At 39.7% G+C, this 23758-nt stretch overlaps 1 protein-coding gene across 5 annotated transcripts in view; it reads right to left on the bottom strand.

The window, feature by feature from the left end:
- Window positions 1–299: 299 nt before the first annotated feature.
- TLN2 (talin 2) overlaps window positions 300–23758 on the bottom strand; it is a 142050-nt gene continuing 118591 nt past the window's right edge. For all 5 annotated transcript variants that reach the window (XM_030955643.1, XM_030955642.1, XM_030955646.1 and 2 more), the window contains 9 exons: window positions 23009–23194; window positions 19201–19308; window positions 17052–17157; window positions 15344–15468; window positions 8708–8833; window positions 6905–6967; window positions 6630–6812; window positions 4328–4453; window positions 300–3401 (listed from right to left, as the gene is read on the bottom strand). In XM_030955643.1, coding sequence (XP_030811503.1) covers window positions 3273–3401; window positions 4328–4453; window positions 6630–6812; window positions 6905–6967; window positions 8708–8833; window positions 15344–15468; window positions 17052–17157; window positions 19201–19308; window positions 23009–23194 — 1152 coding nt within the window. In that variant the 3' untranslated portion in view covers window positions 300–3272. The remainder of the gene's footprint in view (window positions 3402–4327; window positions 4454–6629; window positions 6813–6904; window positions 6968–8707; window positions 8834–15343; window positions 15469–17051; window positions 17158–19200; window positions 19309–23008; window positions 23195–23758) is intronic.

The following is a 23758-nucleotide window of genomic DNA, read 5'->3' as shown; positions in this document are numbered from 1 at the left end:
AATATCTTATCAGTTTGATAAGGACTGATGAAAAACAGAAATGCACTCATGATCTCAGCATATTTAGGTTGAGGAGGTTTGTAGATTTATGTACTCCTCCCTTCATTAGCAATTAAGTAATGACCATGCAGAAAATCAAAGGGAATGGGACATATGAAAAAAGTCTGGAATTCAATTTCTGTTTCAGAACTTTTCTAACTTTTGAGGCTTCTGAAGTATAAAAGTTTAGACAAATGATGAAATACTCAATTTTGTGAACAGTTGGGGAAATGACATTAGACTATTTGTACACAAAGAACTTTGAGGCATTTTGTTTTTAATTTGCATACAATTCTCATAGTGAATTCCACATGAAGAAGGGTGAGATACAACAGAGCTCATTCATCATTTCACAAGTTAACAGAACAAAGTAAACATCTGTCCTTTTTATTAATTAGCATCTACCCCTTACTCCAACTTGTCACTTCCTGCTGCAAGTTCCCATGCCAAAGAAATGGATGGACTAGTTCCAAACTCCACAGATGTTCACATGTGAACTTCAGCGATACTGCAAATTGTAACAGCAAGAAAGAAGTTGAAAGACTTTGGATGACCTTATATTCTCTTAATGGTTCACAAATGAAGACCCAAAATTCTGAGTAAAAAAATACTTCAGTTGTCCAGCTCAGCTATTCACCTGACTGTGGTTTCTCTATGGAGCACCCAGCTAAGGAAAAAATACTTTGTCATGTAAGAGGGGGCACTAAATCAGAACAGAGAAGTCTCAAAATAGCTGTGCTAAAATGGACTTCCCAAACACTTTTCTCTGGAGCACAATTTGGACATGCTCTTACCTTCTACATACTGATAAAGTTTTCTAGCTATATAATTTCCATACATAGCTGCATTTGACAAGGTTTTTTTGGCTTATATCAAACTGGTAGATACCATCCTGACCAAAGTATATTACATCAGTATTATCCCGACAATAAAATAGTGGCATCATCTTTCTTCATGCTTTAATGAGATCAAATAACAGTTAAAGGTAGGTTGAAAGGGAAGTAGTAGCAAATCTGTTTTGCAGATCTTTCTGAAAGAGATCAGAAACTGAAGCTATCCAGGTAAGAAAAGGAAAGGCATAAGCTGCAAAGGAGTTGAACCTACCAACAGCAGCAGAAAATCCCCATCACTTGAGCAGTCTTTATTTAGGTCTTACAGCAATAAATACCAGTTTAGCCTTCTGCCCAAAGACTTACAGAAAGCCTTTTTCTTGGTGGATGATTCCAGACTGTGACACTGTTCACAGTGAGTTGAACAAAACCCTAAATTGTGTTGAATGTTGAAGTGGCGAACGAAAGAACTCAGAATTGCACATCTCTGATAGGACAGGGTTTGCATTTGCACACAAGCCTACACATCACAGCACATCTGTCAATGCCAGTGATTCCATTTGGGATACACCAGGTTTTTTTCCTCATGATTGTGGATTTTCCAGCAACTCTACTGAATCTGAAATATGTCAGTATCAGAGAAGAGACAATAAAAACCTTTTTACACTTCAATATTTATTAATTCTCTAGCAGGTTTTTGCTATATATTTAGTACTAGTGTAACAAAAGTCCTGATAATTCTGTCTCATGCAGGTAACTTAAATGAGGAGTTAGCACTATCTAAACTGATGAACTACCATTGGGGGTTACTGGGGAGTCTACAAGACAGGTATTTCCTGCAGCAAGGACAATGAGGTGGGTAAGCACAGAACACAAGTCAGGCTCAGCTGAACGTACCTGGCTGGGTCTAAGGACAGCCCAGCCTTCAGAAGGACTGGAGGGGCAGCATCCTTTGACCTAAACAGACTTGCCATTGTTGTTAGGAGGGCCTGAGAGGAGTTGGACACATGTTGGAAACTACTGTTAGGAAAGATGGTGTTTCTGTAGTTATGCAAATAGTTTAGCTTTTGCTACCCAAAGTCGCTGTGATTTGTGTTCTCTTTTTGACATAGTAAAAGATGTTACTCTACCCAAATTGCTATTGTTTAGGTCACAACAGAGATACTGAGAGCATACTGTACCTTTCTGCACAAAGATTGCTGATAGACTGCTGCTATTCCTTCTCCCCAATTCCTTGGTGAATACTTTTTCATCAATAGCAACTATGAAAACAAACTCTCTAGAGTCCAAATTTTTAAAAAATATATTACAGGAAAAATTGTAAATCTACTTGTAAATCACTTATTCTTTTCTCCTACAATTCCCACAGGTTTCAAAACATAATAATTATAAATGTAATTATTAAAATAATAACAAGAGTTGTGATAGTCTTTTGCTGTACTGGGCATTTCCCTTTTTTAACTGAGATACATTCTAACAGAAATACCACAGTACGAACCAGATAATTTCAATTAAAAAACAAAATGCAAACTATATCAGTCCAATGTTAGAGCATGTGTATGTGTGTATAATACTGTAAAAGTAGTCACACATTAGAGGTATATAATTGAAACAGCATTTTCTTTCATGAACCTGCTATTATTGAGGCAGTGACAAGGTTTCCATTTCTTTGTTTTTTGAGCTCTTTAAAGAATGGCTATTGCCACATTATGTAAACCTAAATACTGTACAAGCAAAAGCTTGTTGGTATCAGGTAAGGAATAATACTAGTAGTGCAAACAGCTGCAGAGACAATTCCTCCAGTTTTGGGGTGAACCAGCTATATAACACTGCAAGAGGATAGGCTTCTTCTTCAAACTCACACTTGTGTGTGTTTCTCCACTCAGCTATACATCCTTCTCCATCTTGGTCTTCTTTTTACAAGGGTACCTGGGGGACAACCACCAGCTCATGGGGTATTTATTATATGAAAGACTTCTTGACTCTTTTCCTACTTAATCTTATCAATGTTTTAGAACAAGTCAAGGAATGATAAATACCTCAAGCATCAGGAAAGTGACAATAATACTGACTTAGTATCTTTAGTAAAAAGTGAAACATTCTCTCCTGAGATATAAATCAAGGGAGGAACAGGAATGATGAACCTAACACTGTACCATTGTTTGATCATCATGCACCTCAGCTGAGCAGGTGGGAAGGAACAATTGTTTATTGCCCTCTGCTCATCCAAAGCTATGACAGGCAGTTTATTTAGCTAAGTGCTTGGCATATCAGTATGCTGTCAGAGCAGTTCTCAATGTGCTGTCCCCCTTTAGCTTATTTCTTTAAAAGAAAAAAAAAAAGAAAAAAAAAAAAAAGAAAACAAAAGAATAAAAAGGAAGAAAAATCTCAGCAGGTTAACAGTTAACCCTCATCTTCTCTCAGCTCTGTGGGTAGAAATTTGTATTGCTGTTGGCGGATCTGAGCCAGTTTTTTCCTTGCCTCTTCCAGTTCTCTCTCCTTCTTCAGCATTTCTTCTTGGGCTGCAATAATCTAGAAAACAGAAGCAGGAAGGAATACTGTCTGTAAAATATTATTTCTTTCCCTAATGACACCACAGTCACAGCTGGCCCATGTGAGCATTCTCCAGAGAAGCACCTAATTTCAATGACTTCATCAGGAATTGCTCAAATTTTTCCAGATGCCAGGACTAGGCCATCAAGAAAAGTATTCTATTTCCACTTGAATAAAAGAAAAAAAGAATCTACCACCATAGTTTTACCATGCATCCATGATGAATTTTACAGTTCTGCATTCTCCCAACATTCAGCAGGGTGGGGGCTTAGAACATGTAGAATAAGCACTATGTCTTAACATAATGTCTGAGTGACAGTAAAATTGAACTCTCCTCACTGCAGGTATCCACAGTATTTTCCTGCATCTCAGAATGCCAGAGAAAAAACAACAGCAGTACAGACAAGCAGAAATAATCAAGTCCAGTATATTTTAAGTAGCATCATGTACTTGCTACTTAATGATGTACTTCATTCATTATAAGGAATTTAAAGTTGGTACCTCAGAGCCTTGAAATCTACTTTTAAATATTGTTATTATTTCCCAATAATTATTATGGTCACAGTAACAAAACCTCATTTGTTTTTATCTCTCATTCTCTATTTCTTTGCTTAAATACATGCAAAATCATTGTTTCATTAAGATTTGGGAACAGTTAAAGTACATGAGAGAATTCTGAAAAGATCCGTTCATTTAATCTGCTATTACAGCAAATGCTCAGTGGAGAAGTGCAGCTACCACATAGGACATCACTGTGTTCTTATGTCGGGGGTTCCATGATAATGAGGCATCAAGTAATTGATCATGGATTTCTCAATAGATTTGTCCAGCAGGTGGACATTGTAACACCCCTCATTTCTGTGCTGGTTTTTTCCCTGCTTTATTTCTGGAGTGATTGTACCAACCTGAGCAATGCCACCCACAAACTTTGTTTTGACCACAACGTCATCATCCTCTGCTTTTCCAAATGCTGCTTTTTGGGCTGCCCTGACAAGATTGTCTGATGCACGCTTGACAGCATTTCCTGCAGCCTTTGAGAAAAAGAAGAAATTTACTAATAAGGAAAATACATAACTAACATGGATTTGTCTGAACATCAAAACAAACATCTTTGCTTGACTGCATAGGAAAGGTACGTTTTTTTTTTTCCCCAGGGAAAAGCAAATTAATCTGTGAAAATCAGTGGTACAGAGAGAACAAAATTCCTTTGTTTAAGAAGCTGAAAGTTGGAGAAGTCACAAATGAGATTTTTTTTCCCTATAGTTTGAAATAAAGCAGTGGATGAAATTACAATTTATAATTTAATGGATTTTAATCAGGGCAAGTTAGCAACTTACACAGCCATGGTTATCTCACATTTAAACTTTAATTTCCTAAAAATTCTCAGATTTCTAAAGAGAAACGGTCAAATATTTGTAATATGTATCTTTGGTTGTAATATATATCTTTTGTTTCTACAAAATATTTCTCTTTTGTTGTCTGAATATATATATATATATATATTTTGTTGTTATATTATATATATATATATATTTTTTTTTTTATTGTTTGGGTTGGATTCTGCCAGCAGCCCAAACCAGCCTGCTCCCACATGCCAGAGACACACTGGCACTGGGAATGAAAGCCACAGCTCCCATCCTTCCTAGGAAGGAGCAGCTCTGAGCCTGTCCCCCTGCCTTTCCCCGGTCCTATCCCATATTTCCAGCTGCATCTCACTTTCAAGTCTTCCTCACTGAAATGACCCATTAGGATAAATTATTTGAAATTTGCTCTGCTCAGTCTGGAGCTCATCCAGAAAGAATGGAAACATTTCCAATTGCTTCATTAAGTTTTGGAAGATTCTGTAACAGTGCAGTCCAAATTTACATTCATGGGAAATGCAGTTCAAATTGGGGTATGAAGGAAAAAGCCAAGACACTCAAAGTCCTGAATCCAACCTATTGATTAAAGCTATGTAAAACATTTCTGCTGGGGGCAAAGCCAGCTGAAAAGTCTCAGTAGTTTTGGCATGTCCACCAGTAAAAATATTTAGTAGACATCAACTCGTTGTTGCTATGATAAAGGACATGATTTCCAAGTGCAAACTGCTCTTCCTTTCATTATTCATTCTGGGCCTAAAATGAAACTTGGTAAAATGGCAAAGTTCAGTTTCAGTCCAACTTGGGCTTGTTTCCTTTTCACATTCCCTTCCAATTTCTCACATTTGATGTGTATTTAATAATATTTGCCCACAATGACAGAGAACTCCAAATTTCCTGTCAGAGCTGAGAAAAGTCTCTAGTAGTTGAATTTTTCCTGTTCCTATTGTTTGTTCTGCATTTAAAATTCCTTCAGACCCATCTTGGCACCTAGATATTACAGAGCAAATTGCATTATTCCAGTTACTGCCACCTTCCCCACACCCTTTGGCAATGTCAATCTACATGGATTGACTATAAAGCACTAAAACCATCTCAGCCCTATAATTGCCCCATGACATACCACTGTTTTCTGTAGAAACAAGTAGATTTTTCACACCTTCATATATTTTTTCCTCCTAAATATTTAAACAGTTTTTCTACTTTGAAAAAAAAATGATGACATCAGATCCTCATGCTCAGACAGATACTCAGTCATATGTATTTCTGTTGAATTTGATTCTGCCCAGCCATACATGAACTGTTGCACTGAGTGTCCATTAGTAGCAGCTGTGCAAGTACAAGAAAAAAGGGAATTTTCACTGTTCACCAAATGTGGTATAAAAAAAGCAGCTGAGACAGTTGTATGTTCCAGGCTGAGCCTGCAGAGCATGATGTCAGATAAGACTGTGGTCATTTTAAAAATTACCATCCTCAAACAAAACTTCCAGAGACTTTAGATTTTACCCATCAGAACACAGTGGTAATTCAGCAGCAGTTCAGAGAAGCTCAACATGAAATGGATGTGTAACATAAAAGGGAACCAGTTTTATGTAAAGAAGCTCACACAGACTTCAATTGAGATGCTGCATTAGATTCTCCTCTTATTTTTGTCTAACAATGATTGTCCATTTTAGAAATGCTCTATCTACAACTGCTGTCTCTTGACTCACAGAAACAAAGGAAGTCTGACCACAATCCAGGCTAGCACTTAGAGAAATACTTTGTTGAACACATGCATAATCCTGGATTGCTGAAACAGTGTTCACACAGCCCTACCATGGGTTCTCAGTAATTAAAACACAAGTACCTGTAGCCTCCTCATGGCTTCAGAGTCATGATCAGCCTTCACTTTGCAAGCCACAAGCAACTGTGCTGTAGAAGCTGCAACTTGTTTGGCAGATGAGATGAGTTTCTCCTCACTGGCATGGCCTTGGACTGAGGCATTTGCTGCTTCACAGAGATTGCTGGTTGCAGCTGCCACCATTCGGGCCTAAGGCAGTAAAAAAAAAGCCACTGGGTATTCTCACAGATATTATTTCTTCAGAGAATGTGCCAGTTTTCTCAAGAGAAGTAGTTACTCACAGCAGAAATAAGTCCCTGAGACCACTGTCCATCATCAGCTGCATTTGCAGGGATTGCTCCAACCTGAAAAAACAGTTCAGAGATGGCTTACAGGAAAACAGAAAATACAATTGCTCTGTCTCAGACACACAGTAATCCATGAAAAAAGGAAACACCTGTACCTGTGACTCTGCCTAGCACATTCAAGAGCAGAAAATCCAGCTGGAAGTCAGTTGTCAGAGTAACTGTGCTTCCAGCACACATCTGCCTGCTCAGGAAGTGTCCGGCTCACTGTACTGCTTCAGCTGACCCATTCTTGGAACACACAGAAGTAATTACCAGAATAACCAGTAATTAGCAGACTACTGGTGGTTGAAACCACAGCTGAAGCAACAGCTGAAGCAGCAGTTCCTTAAGTCTCAGGCTTTAAAATAACTTACTTCTGTCTCCATAATACATTTGAATTTACATTATTCTTTCATCTCTTCTGATTTGAGCACTGTGGGAAGGTACAGATCAGAAAGCTTCACAGGGAAGCCCCCACGTGCCTTCATGCCTAATAATGGCACTTTAGGAGAGCAGCCCACTTTTCTGCATGCCTTTTCCACTGAAGTGTTCACTGGCATCAGCAGTACCAGCAACAATTTGGAGACAGTTTCCTTCCCATATTGGATGAAAGCAATGAAGCTAAACCCTATAGCTGGTTGCCAGACCCACATCCCCACAGCTGCATGGGTCTGGGTGGTTTTTGGAGAGAAGCTGAAAGATGTGAAATGTAAACATGGTCCAGAACTTGTGTTTTAAAAGAAATGTAAACAGGCATTCAAGCATAATGAGAATTCCAGGGAATTAAATCAAATCATTAAGTACAGCATCAACATAAACAGAAGATATGTTCTCTCATAGCTGTGGTGACACTTATGCAACTAAAAAAAAATCAGTTATAAAAAACCCTAAAGTATTTAGGTTTCAAGTTTTTCTTGCCTCATCATCCCCTGAACAGATATTTTTAAGCAGACCACAGATGAAGTGCTTGTTGGTCCTGTTAAAAACAAAAGCACAAGCTTTCCAGAACCCAGGCTGAAGCAGACAGCATAGCCTGATTGTGGGATCCATGACAGAGCCTGCTCTGAGTTAACAATCAGGTGAAAATGGAAACCATAGCTATACAACAACAGTGGTCCTATAATAAATTGTTCTCACAGGCAACATACCTGGTTGATGTTTAGATTTTATCTTTCAGAGTATACTGACTGTGAAAAATAGTGATGGATGTGAAATGATTTACAAAATCTCAATTCTGATCACACCAAAAGGATGCCACGTGCTGTAAACATTCCTTCCATTGATTGCAACAATAACTACAAGCATGGCCACTGAAATGTCCTGAACTGACATGCAGGCCTGTGTTCCCATTGCATCACAAGACACTGAGGGCACAATTACTGAGGCCTTCTGCTGTTCTGGCCCAGAGCAGTATTGGACATGGTGCCATTTGGGTTTGGATCCTCAAATTGTTGTGTGGGACTATACATTACCAGCTTGAATCACAGATCTTCATGAAGTGAAAAAGCCCCACAGCAAAACTCCCCACGACTGAATAATCTGAAGAGTCAAGCACCTGATTACACTTGTAAGGTTTAAATAAATGTAACTGTGGGATTTTTTAAACAGAACCAGGTCTGGGCCATGTATTATGATGAGCAGTGAACAATTTACATTTTCATTAGTCATTCCAAAGCTCCTTCCTACTGTTTTTAACAGAACCTTTAGGATTTTTGATGCTTTCCCCCACTACTGTTGCTACATGTCCTGTTTACCCACCTTTCCCTGAGCCACCAGTTCCCTCTGGGCTGCTGAAGCTGACTTCACAAGGGCACTGGTAGCAGCTGCAATGGATTTAGCTGCTTCCAGGATCTGTTCTTCAAAATCCAGAGTCTCATCTGCTTGCTATAACCAAGAAAAAACAATGTTACACATTCACCTGAAAGCAACTATACTTTCCAGACTGAGGACATATACAAAGACAAGAAGATTCTGGAGCACATCAGTAAAGTCAGTAAGATCTATAACATCATTTTCTGCAAAGGAGTTTTGTGTGGACCTAAAGCTGGGAGGCAACATAAATATTAGAGCTTGCCCTTGTGCCTGCTCACACTGAAACAGCATCACACAAGATATTTAAACAAAGCCATCAACTTTCTAATGCATTACCTCCACTAGAGCTACTCTAAACTACATTCAGAAAAGTGCAGGTCTGAAAAGAAATTCTTGTTTTTCCTATCAAAATTATCTCTGTAGTGCCATAATAGTGGCTTCCAAGATTGCTAAACTAGGGAAAGCATTTTCTAAATACTTAAAGACTTAAGGCATTGAAAAAGAACAATGATAAATATGTGTTGTCTCATTCACCTGTAGTAAGGAATGTGAAGTAGATACCAAGCAAGAGCACAGATTTAACAGCTTTTGGTAAGAGGTGTCACTGCACAGAAAGCAGCTTTGTGCAGCAGTCCAGTTCAGTGATCTTGGAGATAGGAAGTTCCAAAGCTCTGTCTGGAACACTTCAGTCATCCAAGTATGTCTTTGACCAAGCATATGCAAAACCTCCTAATGAGGGTTTCTTACTATTTAAAATGTAAATTTATTGTTCTATAAAAACTTTCCTGACTTTCAAATAATTTAAACAAATATTGAAAACCTTTGTCCATCTAAACATGCTTACTAGCTTTTGAACAGTTAACAAAATAGATAGAGATGAACAATTATTGTTATTTTAAACAGAACCAGGTCTGGGCCTTGTATTCTGATTGTTTTTGATATAAAATATTCCAACAGAATGTATTTGTTTGTGACTCAATCACAAGCCTACTGGAATCCAAGGCTGTATGACAAGTAGGGCTAGTGGCTACAGTGTCAGGACATCCTATTTTGTGAGAGATAAGGCTTTTGAAATAAAGGTTTATTCTAACTACAACCACAATGTTCTTGTGGCACACAACTAACGTTAAAAAACTGGGCACTCATTTGCAAGTCTAAGCACACCCATCTAAATTCAAGTCAGGTTTAGTTCTCCTGTTACTGCAGTCTGATGAAATAGTAAATTATAAAATAATAAAGGATAATGATAAGTAATTACAAAATGACCCATCAAGCAGCACTCAGTCGTACAGCACTTCACAAAACTGTCACATAACTAAAAGTCTGGGAGATGAAACAATAGCATCCACAGACACCAGGAGAACTGAATCATCTGAAAATCAAAACTGATGTGTAGATAAAGATGTTCGGCACTTTAAAGTTTGTCTTTTTTTAAGAAAAGCCACCTAATCCACAGAAAACTATTTGTCTTGCCTTGCTGTTGGGCCATTCCCATCAACTGAAGTATATGCCTTTGTAATAAAAGAAATTGCTTTGGAAAGTGAGCAAGTCATGTTCCACGTACAATTTTGGCAGTGCTTGCAATGCCACATCATGACCATTGTTATAGCAAAGTACAATCACACTGGCCCTCTACAGGCCTCAAGTTTCATAAATAAAACTCTTATTTCAATCATGATATTGCCAGAGTGATTAAATGGAATCCAGTACAGTCTGTCAGAATTACTGTCCTTATTAAAACAGATGCATTATTGACTTTGATTTGACTAAAGACTGAAACAGAAATGTCAACAAAAATACCACTGACTGACAGTAAATTGAGGAGACTGTTACTGCACTTTTAAAAGACTGTAATTGCACTTCTACTTTTGTCCAAAATTTCTTGCTATCAAGTTTTTAAATTCTTATTTCCAACATAAAATATATGATGTGCATTACTGTGTATATGTCAGCACTGTCAGGAATTCAGACTTAAATGAGTGAGAATTTCAATATTTGCTTATTTATTACAAAGAAGTGTCAGTCTTTGTTGACATTTAATAAAATGCTCATGGCCATAGTGTGATCTACTGGACAGCTATGAATGTGCTCAGATGGAGTTCAATTTGTGAAAAAACAGACACCAAAAAGATGCTGAACAAAAGCAGTTGTTTAAACTCAGTTCAGGGTAGTGAGTGGACTAAATATTGCACACAATTCCTAAGCAAAAATTACTGCTTTTCAAAGAGAATGCCAAGGAATCAGGAGTGCCATTGCACAATGGCTGGATTAACTTCCACTGTGGAGCAGCAGGTGAAGCTCAACAGGAGAACAGACAGCTAAACCTCAGTATCTCATCTGGTAACAGATTTTTTTCTCCCCTGTTTGCCAAATCACTTTCTTTCCAATTATACTGAAATCCAGGGCTTGGAAGATCAAGCCATAAATCAAATTTCTCAAACTTCCAAGTCTTGCGTGCTCTGACATCTCACAACTTCTTTTACTTCTGGAAAAAAAAAACTCTGAATAGTTGATCCTTTCCGTGAAGAATTTATTTTTGTAGCAGCCTTACACAGCACTCAAACTGTTGAATGCCTGTTGGCTTTTTATCTTTTCTAACAAATCCTTCTTTTCTAGTCCTCCTCTGTGATTTTCCCTTCACCATTCTCAGGTGTGCCACATCTCAGGGCTGGACACTCCATGGGGGAGGCACAATGCTCAGCCAGCACTGTGGGTGTCACTGCCAGAGCTCTACCAAGAGCATTCCTTAGCAACAGGGACAGGGAGCAGCACAAGACTGAGCACAGCAAAATGCCCTACAAGAAAAGTAAATATTTCATTCCCATTGTTAAAAGAGTGTGTCTCCTGGACTGTCTTAAGTTCACACTCATCAACAGTACCCTACAATGTGTCAGTTCACAGCCTTCATGAATAAAGTTGAGAGCAATGATGGCAGAAAATATCACATTGGGAGATTTTAGAGCAGGTTTCTTTAAAAAACAAGATCTAGGACAAAAGGGATGAGCTTCTCCTTCCTCAAGCAGCCCCCATGAAGATCAGCATCTCGTTTTCCTCAAGCCTGAGCTAATATGCTGTTATTAACCATGTACACCTATAAATAGATTGGAAAATTAAGTCACCAGAGCAAACAAACATTAGGCTCACTACAAAGTCTTTAAAATGGGATATCCTTAAAATGTTGATTATGCCATTGAAAAGAAAACTAAAAAGATATGGTTTTGTATTGCATTTTAACCATTTTTCTACAGCATCTCCATTATTAGGGGGAGCATAAATAAAGTCAAGGTTAATTGGAAAACAAATGAGCCCCCAATCTCATTGCAAAACAGTAGCAAAAATTACAAAAGACAAACCATTTTATTTTCAAGCACCTCTAATTTTCTACTTTATAATGAGCAAACCAATATGAGTAAGTTTCTGCACTGAGCCATGGAAAGCACAATAAGAATTTCAGTGAAAGTCAGCTGCTGCTCACTGTCACAAAGAGCCCTACACAACTTAAAAGTCTCCCCAAGAGCAACTCTACTGATAAAGGAGCACTCCATGTATGTATTTTATACCAGATTAGATTAGGAGTCTACAGGAAGTCTTCTAAACCTGCTTGTGAGTGACTGAACTCCTTCATATTGCCTTCTACTAGGTTAAAACCCCCGGAGACAGGGCAGGACACTGTAGGAATATGTTTGATATATAGTTGGATTAAATAACAACCTAATATATCAAACATATCACACAGAGTCCTGCAGAAAAAGGCATCCAGGTTTGATTCATCTGGGGTTAAAAAAACAAAGGACCAACTGCTGAAAGCTGCCAGCAGGGAACTCTTCCTGACTACAAGACACCCATGTCTGGAGGCAGAGGCCTGCACAGAAGCTTGAAGAGCAGACAGAACAGGGGATGGACAGCAATGCTCTCTCCTTTGTACCTCATCTACCATACCTTTTATTTAAAAGTGGTTTTTCCTCAGTATTAGCATGAAGATTTTACTAGACCAAATAGTTTTCTTCAGAAAATAACTAGTTGTGGGGGTTATTTTACAGGAAGTAGCATATTTGCATAACAGAAGGAATGTGTGTCTGCATTGCAATACAACTGACTCTCCAAATGGAAAACTGAAAAAATAACAGTCCACGTTCAGGAAAAATAATTGTACTTAAAGGAAACATGACAGCCAACTCCTGCTTAATAAACCATAAAGATCTCAGTGCTTCTCAGATCATTTCCCACCTTGACCACTGCAAGGAGAATACTGAACAGGTTTTGTGTTACAGACAGCAGTAACACCAGCTACCCAGGAGAGTCCTCAAAGTTCTTCCAAGATATGAGCTCAGAAGACATACAGATATTTACAGGGTGTCAGTGGGGCTGTGGACTAGTGGACTAAGCATTTTGGGAGCACATTCACCTGCAGCCAAACAACCAGGATTTGAAGCAAACAAAATAAGCATTGTACAATAAAGCACAGGCAGCAGTTAGCAGGACTGTGTCTCATTAGAAATTGTCCTCTGGGATGATTCCCAGCAGCAGAAAATGAAGATGTCTCATGCTATTTGTGTCAGTCTAAGACATCAGGGGGGTATGATAGGTGCAAAAATATGAAGAGGAAACAAGGAAAAGAAGAAATTAAAAAAAATTCCAAAAGTTAAAAAACATAAAATGGTGGAACAAATGAGAAGAAACCCTACCTTCAGCTATTTGGGGGTTTTTTGGAGGTAAAAGACAAACTGGAACACAAAGATCAAAATTTCAACCTGAAATCAATTTACTCCCATTCCTTGCACTAGTAAAAAAACTTCACCAAAAAATAGAGAATCAGCCACCAAGCAGTAATGATGAAGATGATGGATTTCCTGCAGGTAGACATTCTAAAATTACCAACTGAGGACTCCTCTGCAAGTTCACTTGATGATGATTGCTGCTAACGAAAGCAGGATTTTGTCTAGATAGTCTGTTCCATTGTAGAAAATAACTCCTATTCCTGCATTTCACAGCCTGAGCACAAGACAAAGCAGCCCTTCCTGATCTAAGCATTCCTACTGCAACACTCTGTGTGCTGTCAAAGGTGGGCATTAGGAAGACAGAGCTCGTTCACCACAGGAAATCCTGCTCTGGGAGGACACAAGCTACAAGTCTGCAGCAGAAAAAGTGCTGTTTGAGCCACTCTGTGATCTTCCTAGTAACTTTTGGTGTGGATTATAATCCTTATTGTGAAAGAGATTAAACATCTGAAAAGGATGCAAAGGCTGCTGAAATCCCAAATCAAACAAACAGTTGGATATGAATTTTAGTTTCAGAAAATGACAAACAAACCACTAAGTCACAAGGAGACTGGATACTCAAATTAACATGTTAAATGATGAGCAGGTGTGAGAACTGGGAAATTCACTGGGAGATTACAATGACCCTGGAGGGGCTTAGATGTTGGAAGGAAACTGCTCCATGGTTACCAGGCAACACACATGTGCTATTGTGCAGTGACTGTATAGAAAAGGTGATGGAGGACTTTTCCACTCCTCAGACTCAGCCTGTGGAATCTCATTATAAAGGACCATTTTTCTTTATAAACAAAATGGATGTACTTGTTAAAAAATGCAGACAAAGAGCATTTTTTTTCATGAGCTAATTTATTCCTATCACTGAACAGGGAGTGGGGGGTGAGAGGTCCTCAAAGGCTGAAGCTTCCAAGAACTATTTCATCTGATGCTCCTAAATAACAAAGTACTACCCTGCATCAATACAATCATCCAACACTGGATGAATGGTCTTGAGGCTCTGCTTTTTAGAAAGACTTCTCATTAGCTTTACTTTGAAAACAGATTTGCACCTACAAAGCAGCATAAAGAGGAAAATAGATACATAGTCCTTTCCTGACATCAATTACACAGCCAAAACATGTTTTTAATTTTAAAGAGATGCAACATAGTAATTTCTACTAAAACCTGTTAACACCAGGCAAAAGGTAGCAATTCTCTGGGATCCACCAGTTTCATACATTCCCTCTCTACTTCAACTATGTGAAAATAGTTGGCTTAATTTTAGAATATCTTCAGAGACACATTTGAAAGGATCTGGCAACATGCAACACCACTTGATATCATAATGAACTGTAATTTAATTTCCTTCAGGAAAATGACATAGAAATGATCATACATTGTATCTGATTCTATACTGAAACAGCTACTCTCTAAGCATGGCATAAAATGCTGGCTTTAGTCTTAGAAAATCCTGTAGGTCCTTTGCATTCTCTTGAATCCCAGCTGTGTTACTGCTGCTTTCTCCTGCTACACCACACAAATTCAGATATGAACAAAGGGTCTTCAAAAGAAAGCAAGTAAGAATGACTACACAGCAGTAAAATATGTTTGGAAACAGAAAGGTAAATAATCCCTGAAAAGCACCTTTTTACCCTCTACCCTCAGGGGCAAGTGCAATCCAGAGCAGGGTTTTGTGGCACTAAAACTCATGCAAGGTTTGATTGCTTACACCACTATTGTGGCCAGTAGCAAAGTACACCCCAAACTATGGGCAGTGTGCATCCTCTGCCTTGTTAACCTCAAACAAACAGTGGGGATGGACACTCACCTTGGGCTTGGCTCTTGGTTTCAGCTGCTCTAACTTCTTTGCTGCAGCCTCAATTGATGCTGCAGCCCCTAATAGCTCTGTCTCTGCAATGACTGTTGGGTCTTCTGGATCCACCCACTCTGTCCCTGAAATTAATGGAGATGGAGACAATAACTTCAGTGTCACTGTGAGTGAGCTGCCACTCAAACAGGGGGAATTGCAATCACACCTCAAGTGTCCAATACAGAATGTACACCACAGAAAACTGTAAAGCCGAGGGGAAAGAAATATTTAGTCGGATTATTTTTTCATGAAAGTAACTTATTAAATAATTGTGTAAGCAAAGAAACTTCAGAAAGGGATACTGTCCATGCTGGGAACAAAACCAGTTGTCACTCAACTTGTGTTTATCAGAGGTCCTACTCAGATGACTCCTAATTTGACCAAGCCACAGGGTACATTGAGAAGTCTGACACAGTGGTGGAGAGAACAGGCTGCAGCCAACACAGTCACCCCCAGCACACTCTGCAGTCCCCCTGCTCTGCCCTGGCAGTCTGGTCACTGGCAGTGCCTGGGGATGAAGTTAGCACTGGCTGAAGGAAGCACACTTTTGGCAGTGTGTGTCTTACAGTGATGTAGAAAAAGCCAAAGCAGTTTCTGTACCACATCTGAAGGGTAACTTCTTTTTTGCTGTTGACTTTTTGGCATATCTCTTTTCTCAAAGAGATTTTATAGATCCACAAAATGAATACTTGGCTGGAAGTGGTTTCAGATTTTTGGAAGTTGTCAGTGCATTATTATTTTTGATTTCCTAACACCATTCTCTGAATGATAAGATTCAGAAAGCATCCCTATTCCGGATTGAGGGAAACAATGAAACAGCCAGAAGAAGTTCATAACCTCTAAGGGCATGGTCTAAAAACCATTTCTCAGCTCAAATGCTGTACAGGATGAAGATGTTCTATATTAAATCCTAATACTGGCAGATAAACAGGGTAAAAAAAAAGGCAGCAAGTATAAATGCAGTCAACCCCAAATTTGTAAAATGTACTAGTTGCTCTTAAAAAAAAGGCATTTCACAAAGGTTAAAACATTTACATGCTGAATTTGTTAGGAGACAACTTCATTGTGTACCTATAAATGAAAATGAGGAAAGAAAATTATGAATGGCTAAAACACATTTTACTTCCCACAAAAAAAGCTTCTAAAGTGAATAAAGACATCCTCTACAGGCAGCAAGTGAAAAAAGAAATAAGTAGTGTTTTTTTATTTTAGTGAATATGAATTAAAATGCAAAAATCGTCAGAAATTAATAACTGTGTCCAAAGATGAGAATAATATAAAGATTTTTAAAAAGCACTTAGGGAAGAGAAGAAGTTTGATATTGGCTTGCCTTATTAGCCAATGAAAACAGAAATTTTGAAATACAAGAGAATGCAGGAAAAGTTGAAGAATTCAATAAAGCTACTTGAACAGGGAAATAGCATCATGTAGATCACTGTTCTATGAAAAAGAGTAACTCTATTAAGAGATAAGGAGGGAAGGAGGAAAAAAAATGGATTTCCATATATGAAAATTGCTTATAGTTCAGGTTCATTTGCAAGGATCAGGTACTGATAACAGCAGGAAATAACTGAGGAGACCCTGCAGTGTATATGACACAGAATATCAGATCCTGATTTCTGGAGTGATGAGCACAGCACACTGGGAGCCTGGCTTCCCAACTCACCCTTCATTGCTTCTGCTGACTGGATAAGCTCTGTGACAGCACCTGCAACCCGCTTGGAGAAAGAGGCCAGCTGATGCTTTAGCTCTGGAGTTGCTTTTTGAAGAATCTAGACAAAGAGAATGCACATTATTAAGGATTCCAGGATGCTGGAAGATTCCCAAGGCACTCTAGTGAAAGATTTATTTTGTATAGCAATTGTCTGAGAGCCCAGTGAGAGACCTGTAACTGTCAGGAGGCACAAGGAGCAGAGGCTTACACTACAGTGTTGGATGTACCCCAGGAAAGTGGCACTGCCTTGCACAGCTCCAGACTTCCCCTAACTCAGCACGAATCAGCACTGGCCAGGATGGAGCACATGGATCTGCAGGTCAGGTCACTCTTGATTCTCACTAGCAGAGCTTACAAGGAGTTTTACTAAAATGTGCAGAATTCAGCTGGAATTAGCATGTTCCTGGCCCTAGCCCTAGCTAGGTGATTAGTGGAATAGTGCTTTGAGCAAACGAGTCACTTTGTGCCACTTGCCCAATGCAACATTACACAAGTTAATACACTGGTTTGGGAATTTTTAGATATTGCATCTGACAACTCTTGTACCTAACAAGTGTCATTTTCAAAGAAATATGGCTACTGAATGCCCCTTGGCACCCCTGTGTTGAGGCACCCATGCAACATCCCTAGCCTGAGCACTGAGGGTATAACTGAACTTACTGACAACTGTGTCACAGGGTGCCAGATGGACCAGTTAGAGATTCCTAATCCCACATGATCTGCATTTCTGGAGGTTATAAATTAATGAGATTGCAGACCTAGGGGTTCTAAACCACCAGAGGCAGCCAACACTGGGGTAGGGGCAGGGGGGTGGTATGAGGGGGCAGAACTTGCTTGTGGCTTCAGGGTTAAAAGGCTTAAGGTAGAAAAGGCCTGTTACTTCAATAAAATGGAACATGCCTTTCTTAGCTTAAGCCTCTTGACTTTGCAGAGAGACAGAAATAAATGAGCAAAAACTGATTCAAGTGTTTGGTCTGTTCTGGCACTCAGTTTGAAACGCATAGTGCTAGCCTTCTAGGGGTCAAATCTGAAAAATTCCCCACAGTCCTCTAAACTAAAAATGGAACAGACATCTAATGCTAAATCACTTACTGCAATACAGCTCTAAGAATTCCACTAGCAAGTTCCAATTTTCCTGAACTATTTTTTACTTGCTAGTGGCAAGCACAACTGTGACTGGACTTTTACTTTACATATAAATTTCAGTGAGTTGATGCAAATAATTACACATGCTCTGTTCTCAGCAGAAAAACTGATTTGGGTTTTCTAATCTGCAGTTATGGCTGCAAATTTCATTTCCACAGACTTTAATATGTCAGCTGAGAGCCACCTAAAAGAAATTGCTGGTCATCCATGAAGCTGATTGCTAATTTAAATTTTCTCCAGAAACTTCAGTATCTCATAAATGTTAGTTCAAACACATTTTATTGCTTCCTACAAAAGTAATAGTGACAGAAGAACAAATAATATGGGATAACTAATATAATATGGGATAACTAATATAATATGGGATAACTAATATAATATGGGATAATTAAGTATGGTCAAGCAAAGCCCACTAACAGCAGGATTCATGAGTTTGGATTTGAGTGTAGAAGTTTATGCAGAGCTTTGGGGGTGCCATGTCTGATGTGTTGGAGAGTTCTTTGTGAGGCAGCGCTGGCTGGAGATTTTGGGATGGCTTGGAGTAGGTGTGGCTGTGGGAGTAACAGTAACACTGAGGTAACAGTGCCTTCATAAAGATTGTGTAACCTCTTCAGCCTGGGGCGCAGGCCTGTGCCTAATATGCCTAGTGTTTATTGAGGGCTTAAAAGAAGGCTGAACTGTCTTAGTTTAATTCCTTTGCCAGGGACCTTTTTTAGGTTCAGATCCAGACTGCCTCCAATGTGATCCAGAATGCAGCTCCATTTAAGTACTCCAGTATTCCTCCTGCCTCACAGAGCTGAAATACTGAGTTTCCTTTAGCTTTCTCTGACAACAAAACTTCAGAACCTTGTGACAAACTGACAAAAATATGTCACTAGCAATCACTACAGAAAGAGGGCAGAGAGATTACTCTCCTAGGAAGCGCCCCAGTGTGTGCATGCAGATGACTCCTTACCAGGAGAACGTGCTCCAGGAGCTCCAGGTATCCCAGGGTACATTCTGTTCCGAAGCGCAGGGCTCTCTCCCGAACTTCTTCACTCACATCTGGGTGATAGGATGCTTGCTGAGGAGGCAAAACAACATCAGCATCCAAAATGGCTCCCACAAGACAAGATCAGCACAGAGATGGGGGAAAGAGAAGGGAGGAGATGTTTTTAGAGTGTGCAAATGACATTGGAGCTCAAGGGCCGGCCATTTCTGCTGTAAGCAAATGGTGCTGGAAGAGCAGCAGAGCTCCAGTTCTGGGAAGGCTCATTAATGCTGTTAGCTTGACAGAGATTTAACACAGCAACAGCAGGGCTGGAACCATCTGCTTAAATACAGAGAGAAGCTGCAGCAGAGTCAGGTCTTTGTAAGGATTTCCACTAAGTGTCATGTCCGGCATCTGACATAGGCCCGACTAATTCAACCATTTTATTTTTAATAAAAAGTGAAACCTGCAGCCTCTTCAAGCCTTGTACTTTCTACAATAAACTTCTAGGGAAGTTTTTTATTTAGCAGAAGCACCACTTGTTGCCAAGTGGAAGTTCCCAAAACGCACAGCCTTTCCTCTCACAGAGCAGCTCCTTCCATTCCTGCGCCCCTTCTCTCCCGCTGAGACGGGCATTATCTCCCGGCTCACTTATTCTCGGCCCTTCCTGCACACCCGCAGCATCCCGAGCCAGGAGGGTCTCGGGCTCCCTCTGCAGGGAAGCTGGGGATGAGCCGAGCACGGGAACGGCCCGCAGGAGCCACCTCCCCTCCCCATCCCCACACCCTGGCTGAGGGGATGGAGGTGGGAGGAACAGCGCTGACTTTCCTCATCCTCAGCATACTTCAAACGAGCTGCCGAAGCCCAGAAAGTTCACAACAGTTTTGGTTTTTTTGAAATTTTCAAACAGGGCAAAGGGCCCCCGAGTGTTTCTTATGCACACATTGTAAAGCATCCTAAAATGTCTCTTCTGCATTTAAATAGTACTGTAACACAGGGAATTAGAGCAAGCATCTGTAGGAGGGAAGTACAAAGTTCCTTCTGTGTTTTCCATACATAGCCAAGACTGGTATCAGAATATTTTGGGAGCACTTTTACGGTTCAGTATAAATTCTGTGTACTTCACAGCAGGCTAAAGAGGTGACAGAAGCCATTTTAGGAAATAATTTTCAGAACCCAGAACCATCTGAACACACATCTCACTCTACCAGTGGGGAGTCACAACAGAAATGTCTTCTCCTCCAGCCCTGGGCAGAAGGTCCACCCAAACATCTCAAACTGAAACATGTCTGAAGAAGCAGAACACACATTTGTTTCCTCATGCTGAGGCTTCACTGTCAGCCCTCCTTTTCTCTCCACATGCCAGCACTGCCTGCCTCTGGTCCAACTCCCACCCGGTCAGCAGCACGGGTGCCTCGGGGAGGGAGGTGTGTGGGGGTTTCTGGGAGCTCCCCTGAGCCAGTTTTGCCTGGCTGAGCCCCAGCTGGGCTGTGCCTGCTCCCAGGGCCTGTGCTCCAGCCTGGCTCTGCTGAGCTGCCTCCAGTGCCACCAGTGCTGAGAAAGGGTGAGAAGTTGTTTCCCTCAATCCACTGCCTATGGAATGAGCTAAGGGATTGCTCACTTCCATTGCTTCCTATGGTTTTGATAGGCCTTTCATATCTGCTTCCTTTCCAACAGCAGTCACTCCAAATAGTGCTACTGTGCACAGGTTACTTATGGCATTATTTTATACAAACACGTAATAAAAAAAAGAAATTGTTAGCTTAGGGCCTGCTCTAACATTCAATAAATGTAATTACAGCATTCCACCGACTTTAATGAGAGTTGTCTCAGTACATCCCACAATAAGCATCCTTGTTGTCTTTTGAAATAGCATCTGCTTGTAGCAACTGAATTAGTAATGAGCACTGTAAATTCATCTACAGCAGACCAAGCACATAAGCAAGCAGACCAGGCATCTACATAACTGTTCATTCTGACTCCTTACACTACTTGCCTTGGGCAAGAGGCAATTAAATAGAGCTTGCACTCAAATTCCTGACACTGGGGAAGTCAGAGCTATGTTCTGTACAATTCTACCACAGATCATATACATGTACTTCTGTCTTGGACCAAAGAACATAAAAATCTGATAATCTATCAGTTATATTTCTACAGAGTACCTCAATATCACTGTAAAACCCCTCCAGTGTTTGTCAAATACCACAAAACCCAAGTTCCATTGCATCACACAGCTTTTACAGCATAGTAGGGCTAAGACTGCTAGTTCCTATCCCTAAAATTCAAGGAATGTGGCTTATCATGGAAATGCCACATCAAGTAATCAATTTGTAGAATTAATGACATAAGATTTCTAAGACTCTAAGGAAAATTTGTAGAAACAAGATTTTCTAAATCAAGTTTGTTTAAAACTGTGCATTTAAAATCTTTGTTAAATGACACAGTTATTTTCTCATACATTTTAGATAATGCATAAAATTAGTATTCTTGGAGACTTTTATTCTTGTCCAATAAATGCTCTTGGTCTTAAGAAAGTAGACTAGATCTCAGGCCTTGGCACTGTGTCATTACAGCAAGTAAAATGATTCCCAGTCCTGTTCCTTCTGCAGGCTCCTTTCTTTGTGAAAGCAATTCCCTGGGAGATCACAAAGGCTTTTCCAGCATCCCACACCTCCACTGTTCCATTTGCAGGAAGCTTCATCCTGTCAGCCACTTACAATGCACAAACCATTCAAAATCATTAAATTAACTGGGAGCAAATGTAAACCTAAAAACATTAAAAAAAAAGAATGTTCATAAATAGATATTCAAAAGTATGTACTGGCTGTGCATGCATGGAAGTGTTTTATAACATTACTAAAACCAAAGGATTCTGTTCCTGAGAATTTGCTGCCTGTTTGGAAAGACAAATGAAAATCTGAAGCATGCAAAGTGGTTAGACACTAAAAAACCTGCTACAAAACGAAGTCATTATAAAAAGTTTCATTCAGTGGTTTTGTATAAAGGCAGTTCTAAATCAGAACTTGCACTTTTGAAAGAGGATAATTTTTAAAACAAACATTACCCTTCTGTTTGGGCAGTATTAGGCTAAAAATCACTCTGGGACTGATGTAGGCAGTTAGGATTTAAACAGATACTGAAAATCAGACACCCCACAGAGCACCATTATTTCACTGTCATCTTCCATCCATGGAAAGGCAAAAGTAAATAACTGTGATTTACAGGCAAAGGCAGTTTACTACTACAGCCACTACTGAAAATCAAACGGAATGAGATCTTAATAATCCCAGTTTTTAATCATTTATGCCTAGATTTTTTTATCATCAGAACAAGGCCAAATGGCTTAACAGTCACTTATGTAGCATACAATGTAGAAAATAGAGCTACAGCTATTTCTATTAAAAAATTGCAATAAAAATTGCACACATTCTTGAAAAGCACAAAAGAAATTGAGCAAACCAACAATTTTAGTCAGGGGGAAAAGAACTACTAAAGATAGATCAGAGTGATTTCTTTTACCAATCCTTTCACTGTTCTAGGAACATTGAAATTATATTTGTGACAACAGGAATATTTGTATATTCTACTACTTGCACAAATTGTTTGTCTTCTGACTGAAAACCAGGAAATTCCAAAAAATTCACAAAAAATCCTTTCTGAGAGAGGTTTCCTTAAAATTATCTCAACTTTCTCATATGAAAAGCAGAAAACTGAACAAATACATAATGTTCTATGGATTTAGAGGCAGACAAACACAAGATGATCAGTGTTAGGCAAGGAAGGGAAGGTTTACCTTACAAGCTGTTAGCATGTCAGCTACTGCTTTGCGGCTCAGATTTGCTGTGGCAATCACATCCTCCTGCCTGCACGAGTTCCCAGCTGCCACAGCTTTGGCAGTTGCCATGGTGATCCCTTTCGTCATCCGGATCGATTCCTCAGGTGATGATGTCTTCTCTGGAACCTCGCTCGACTGAAACACCTAAAAGTGAAAGCAGAAGGCAAATCTGATAGCAGCCAAGTCAAAGCAGAACAACCATGAGAGAGACAGCAAAAGGAAGCAGCCTTGGAAGAGCAGGAAATTAGAAACATATTTGGAGAACTTGGATATCATTGCTGCTTGTCATGGGCCTGGATCTGATAAGCCTGCTCACCTACAGACACCAGAGAGGATCAATAAGCTGAGGGAAGGAGACAATAAAAAAGGTTAACCCATTCATCTCATCTGCATTTAACTACTCACAAGACAGTTACAGGCAGCTGTTCAGAGCCTTACCAGGTGAAAAGAATTACTGCTCCTTTCATTATATTCTTTTCTCATCCTGACTGCTGTTTAGGCTGGTCTGCTCACATGAGGAGATCCTTCCCCTGCAGAGGCTGGACCCTACCCAGTGCTTGTTGGTAGCACAGAGCGGTGGAGACTGAGAACATCACCACTAAAATATTCAAATGTGTCTTAAAAAAGCAGAGGTGGAGCATTGTCTCTGAGGCTATATTTAGTCTCCCTTAGAAACCTGAAGATACAATTTTGCAGGGTGAATAATGT

The sequence above is a fragment of the Camarhynchus parvulus genome, chromosome 10, assembly GCF_901933205.1.
Source record: "Camarhynchus parvulus chromosome 10, STF_HiC, whole genome shotgun sequence".
Taxonomy (NCBI): domain Eukaryota; kingdom Metazoa; phylum Chordata; class Aves; order Passeriformes; family Thraupidae; genus Camarhynchus; species Camarhynchus parvulus.
This window is presented reverse-complemented; position numbering and strand designations above follow the sequence as displayed.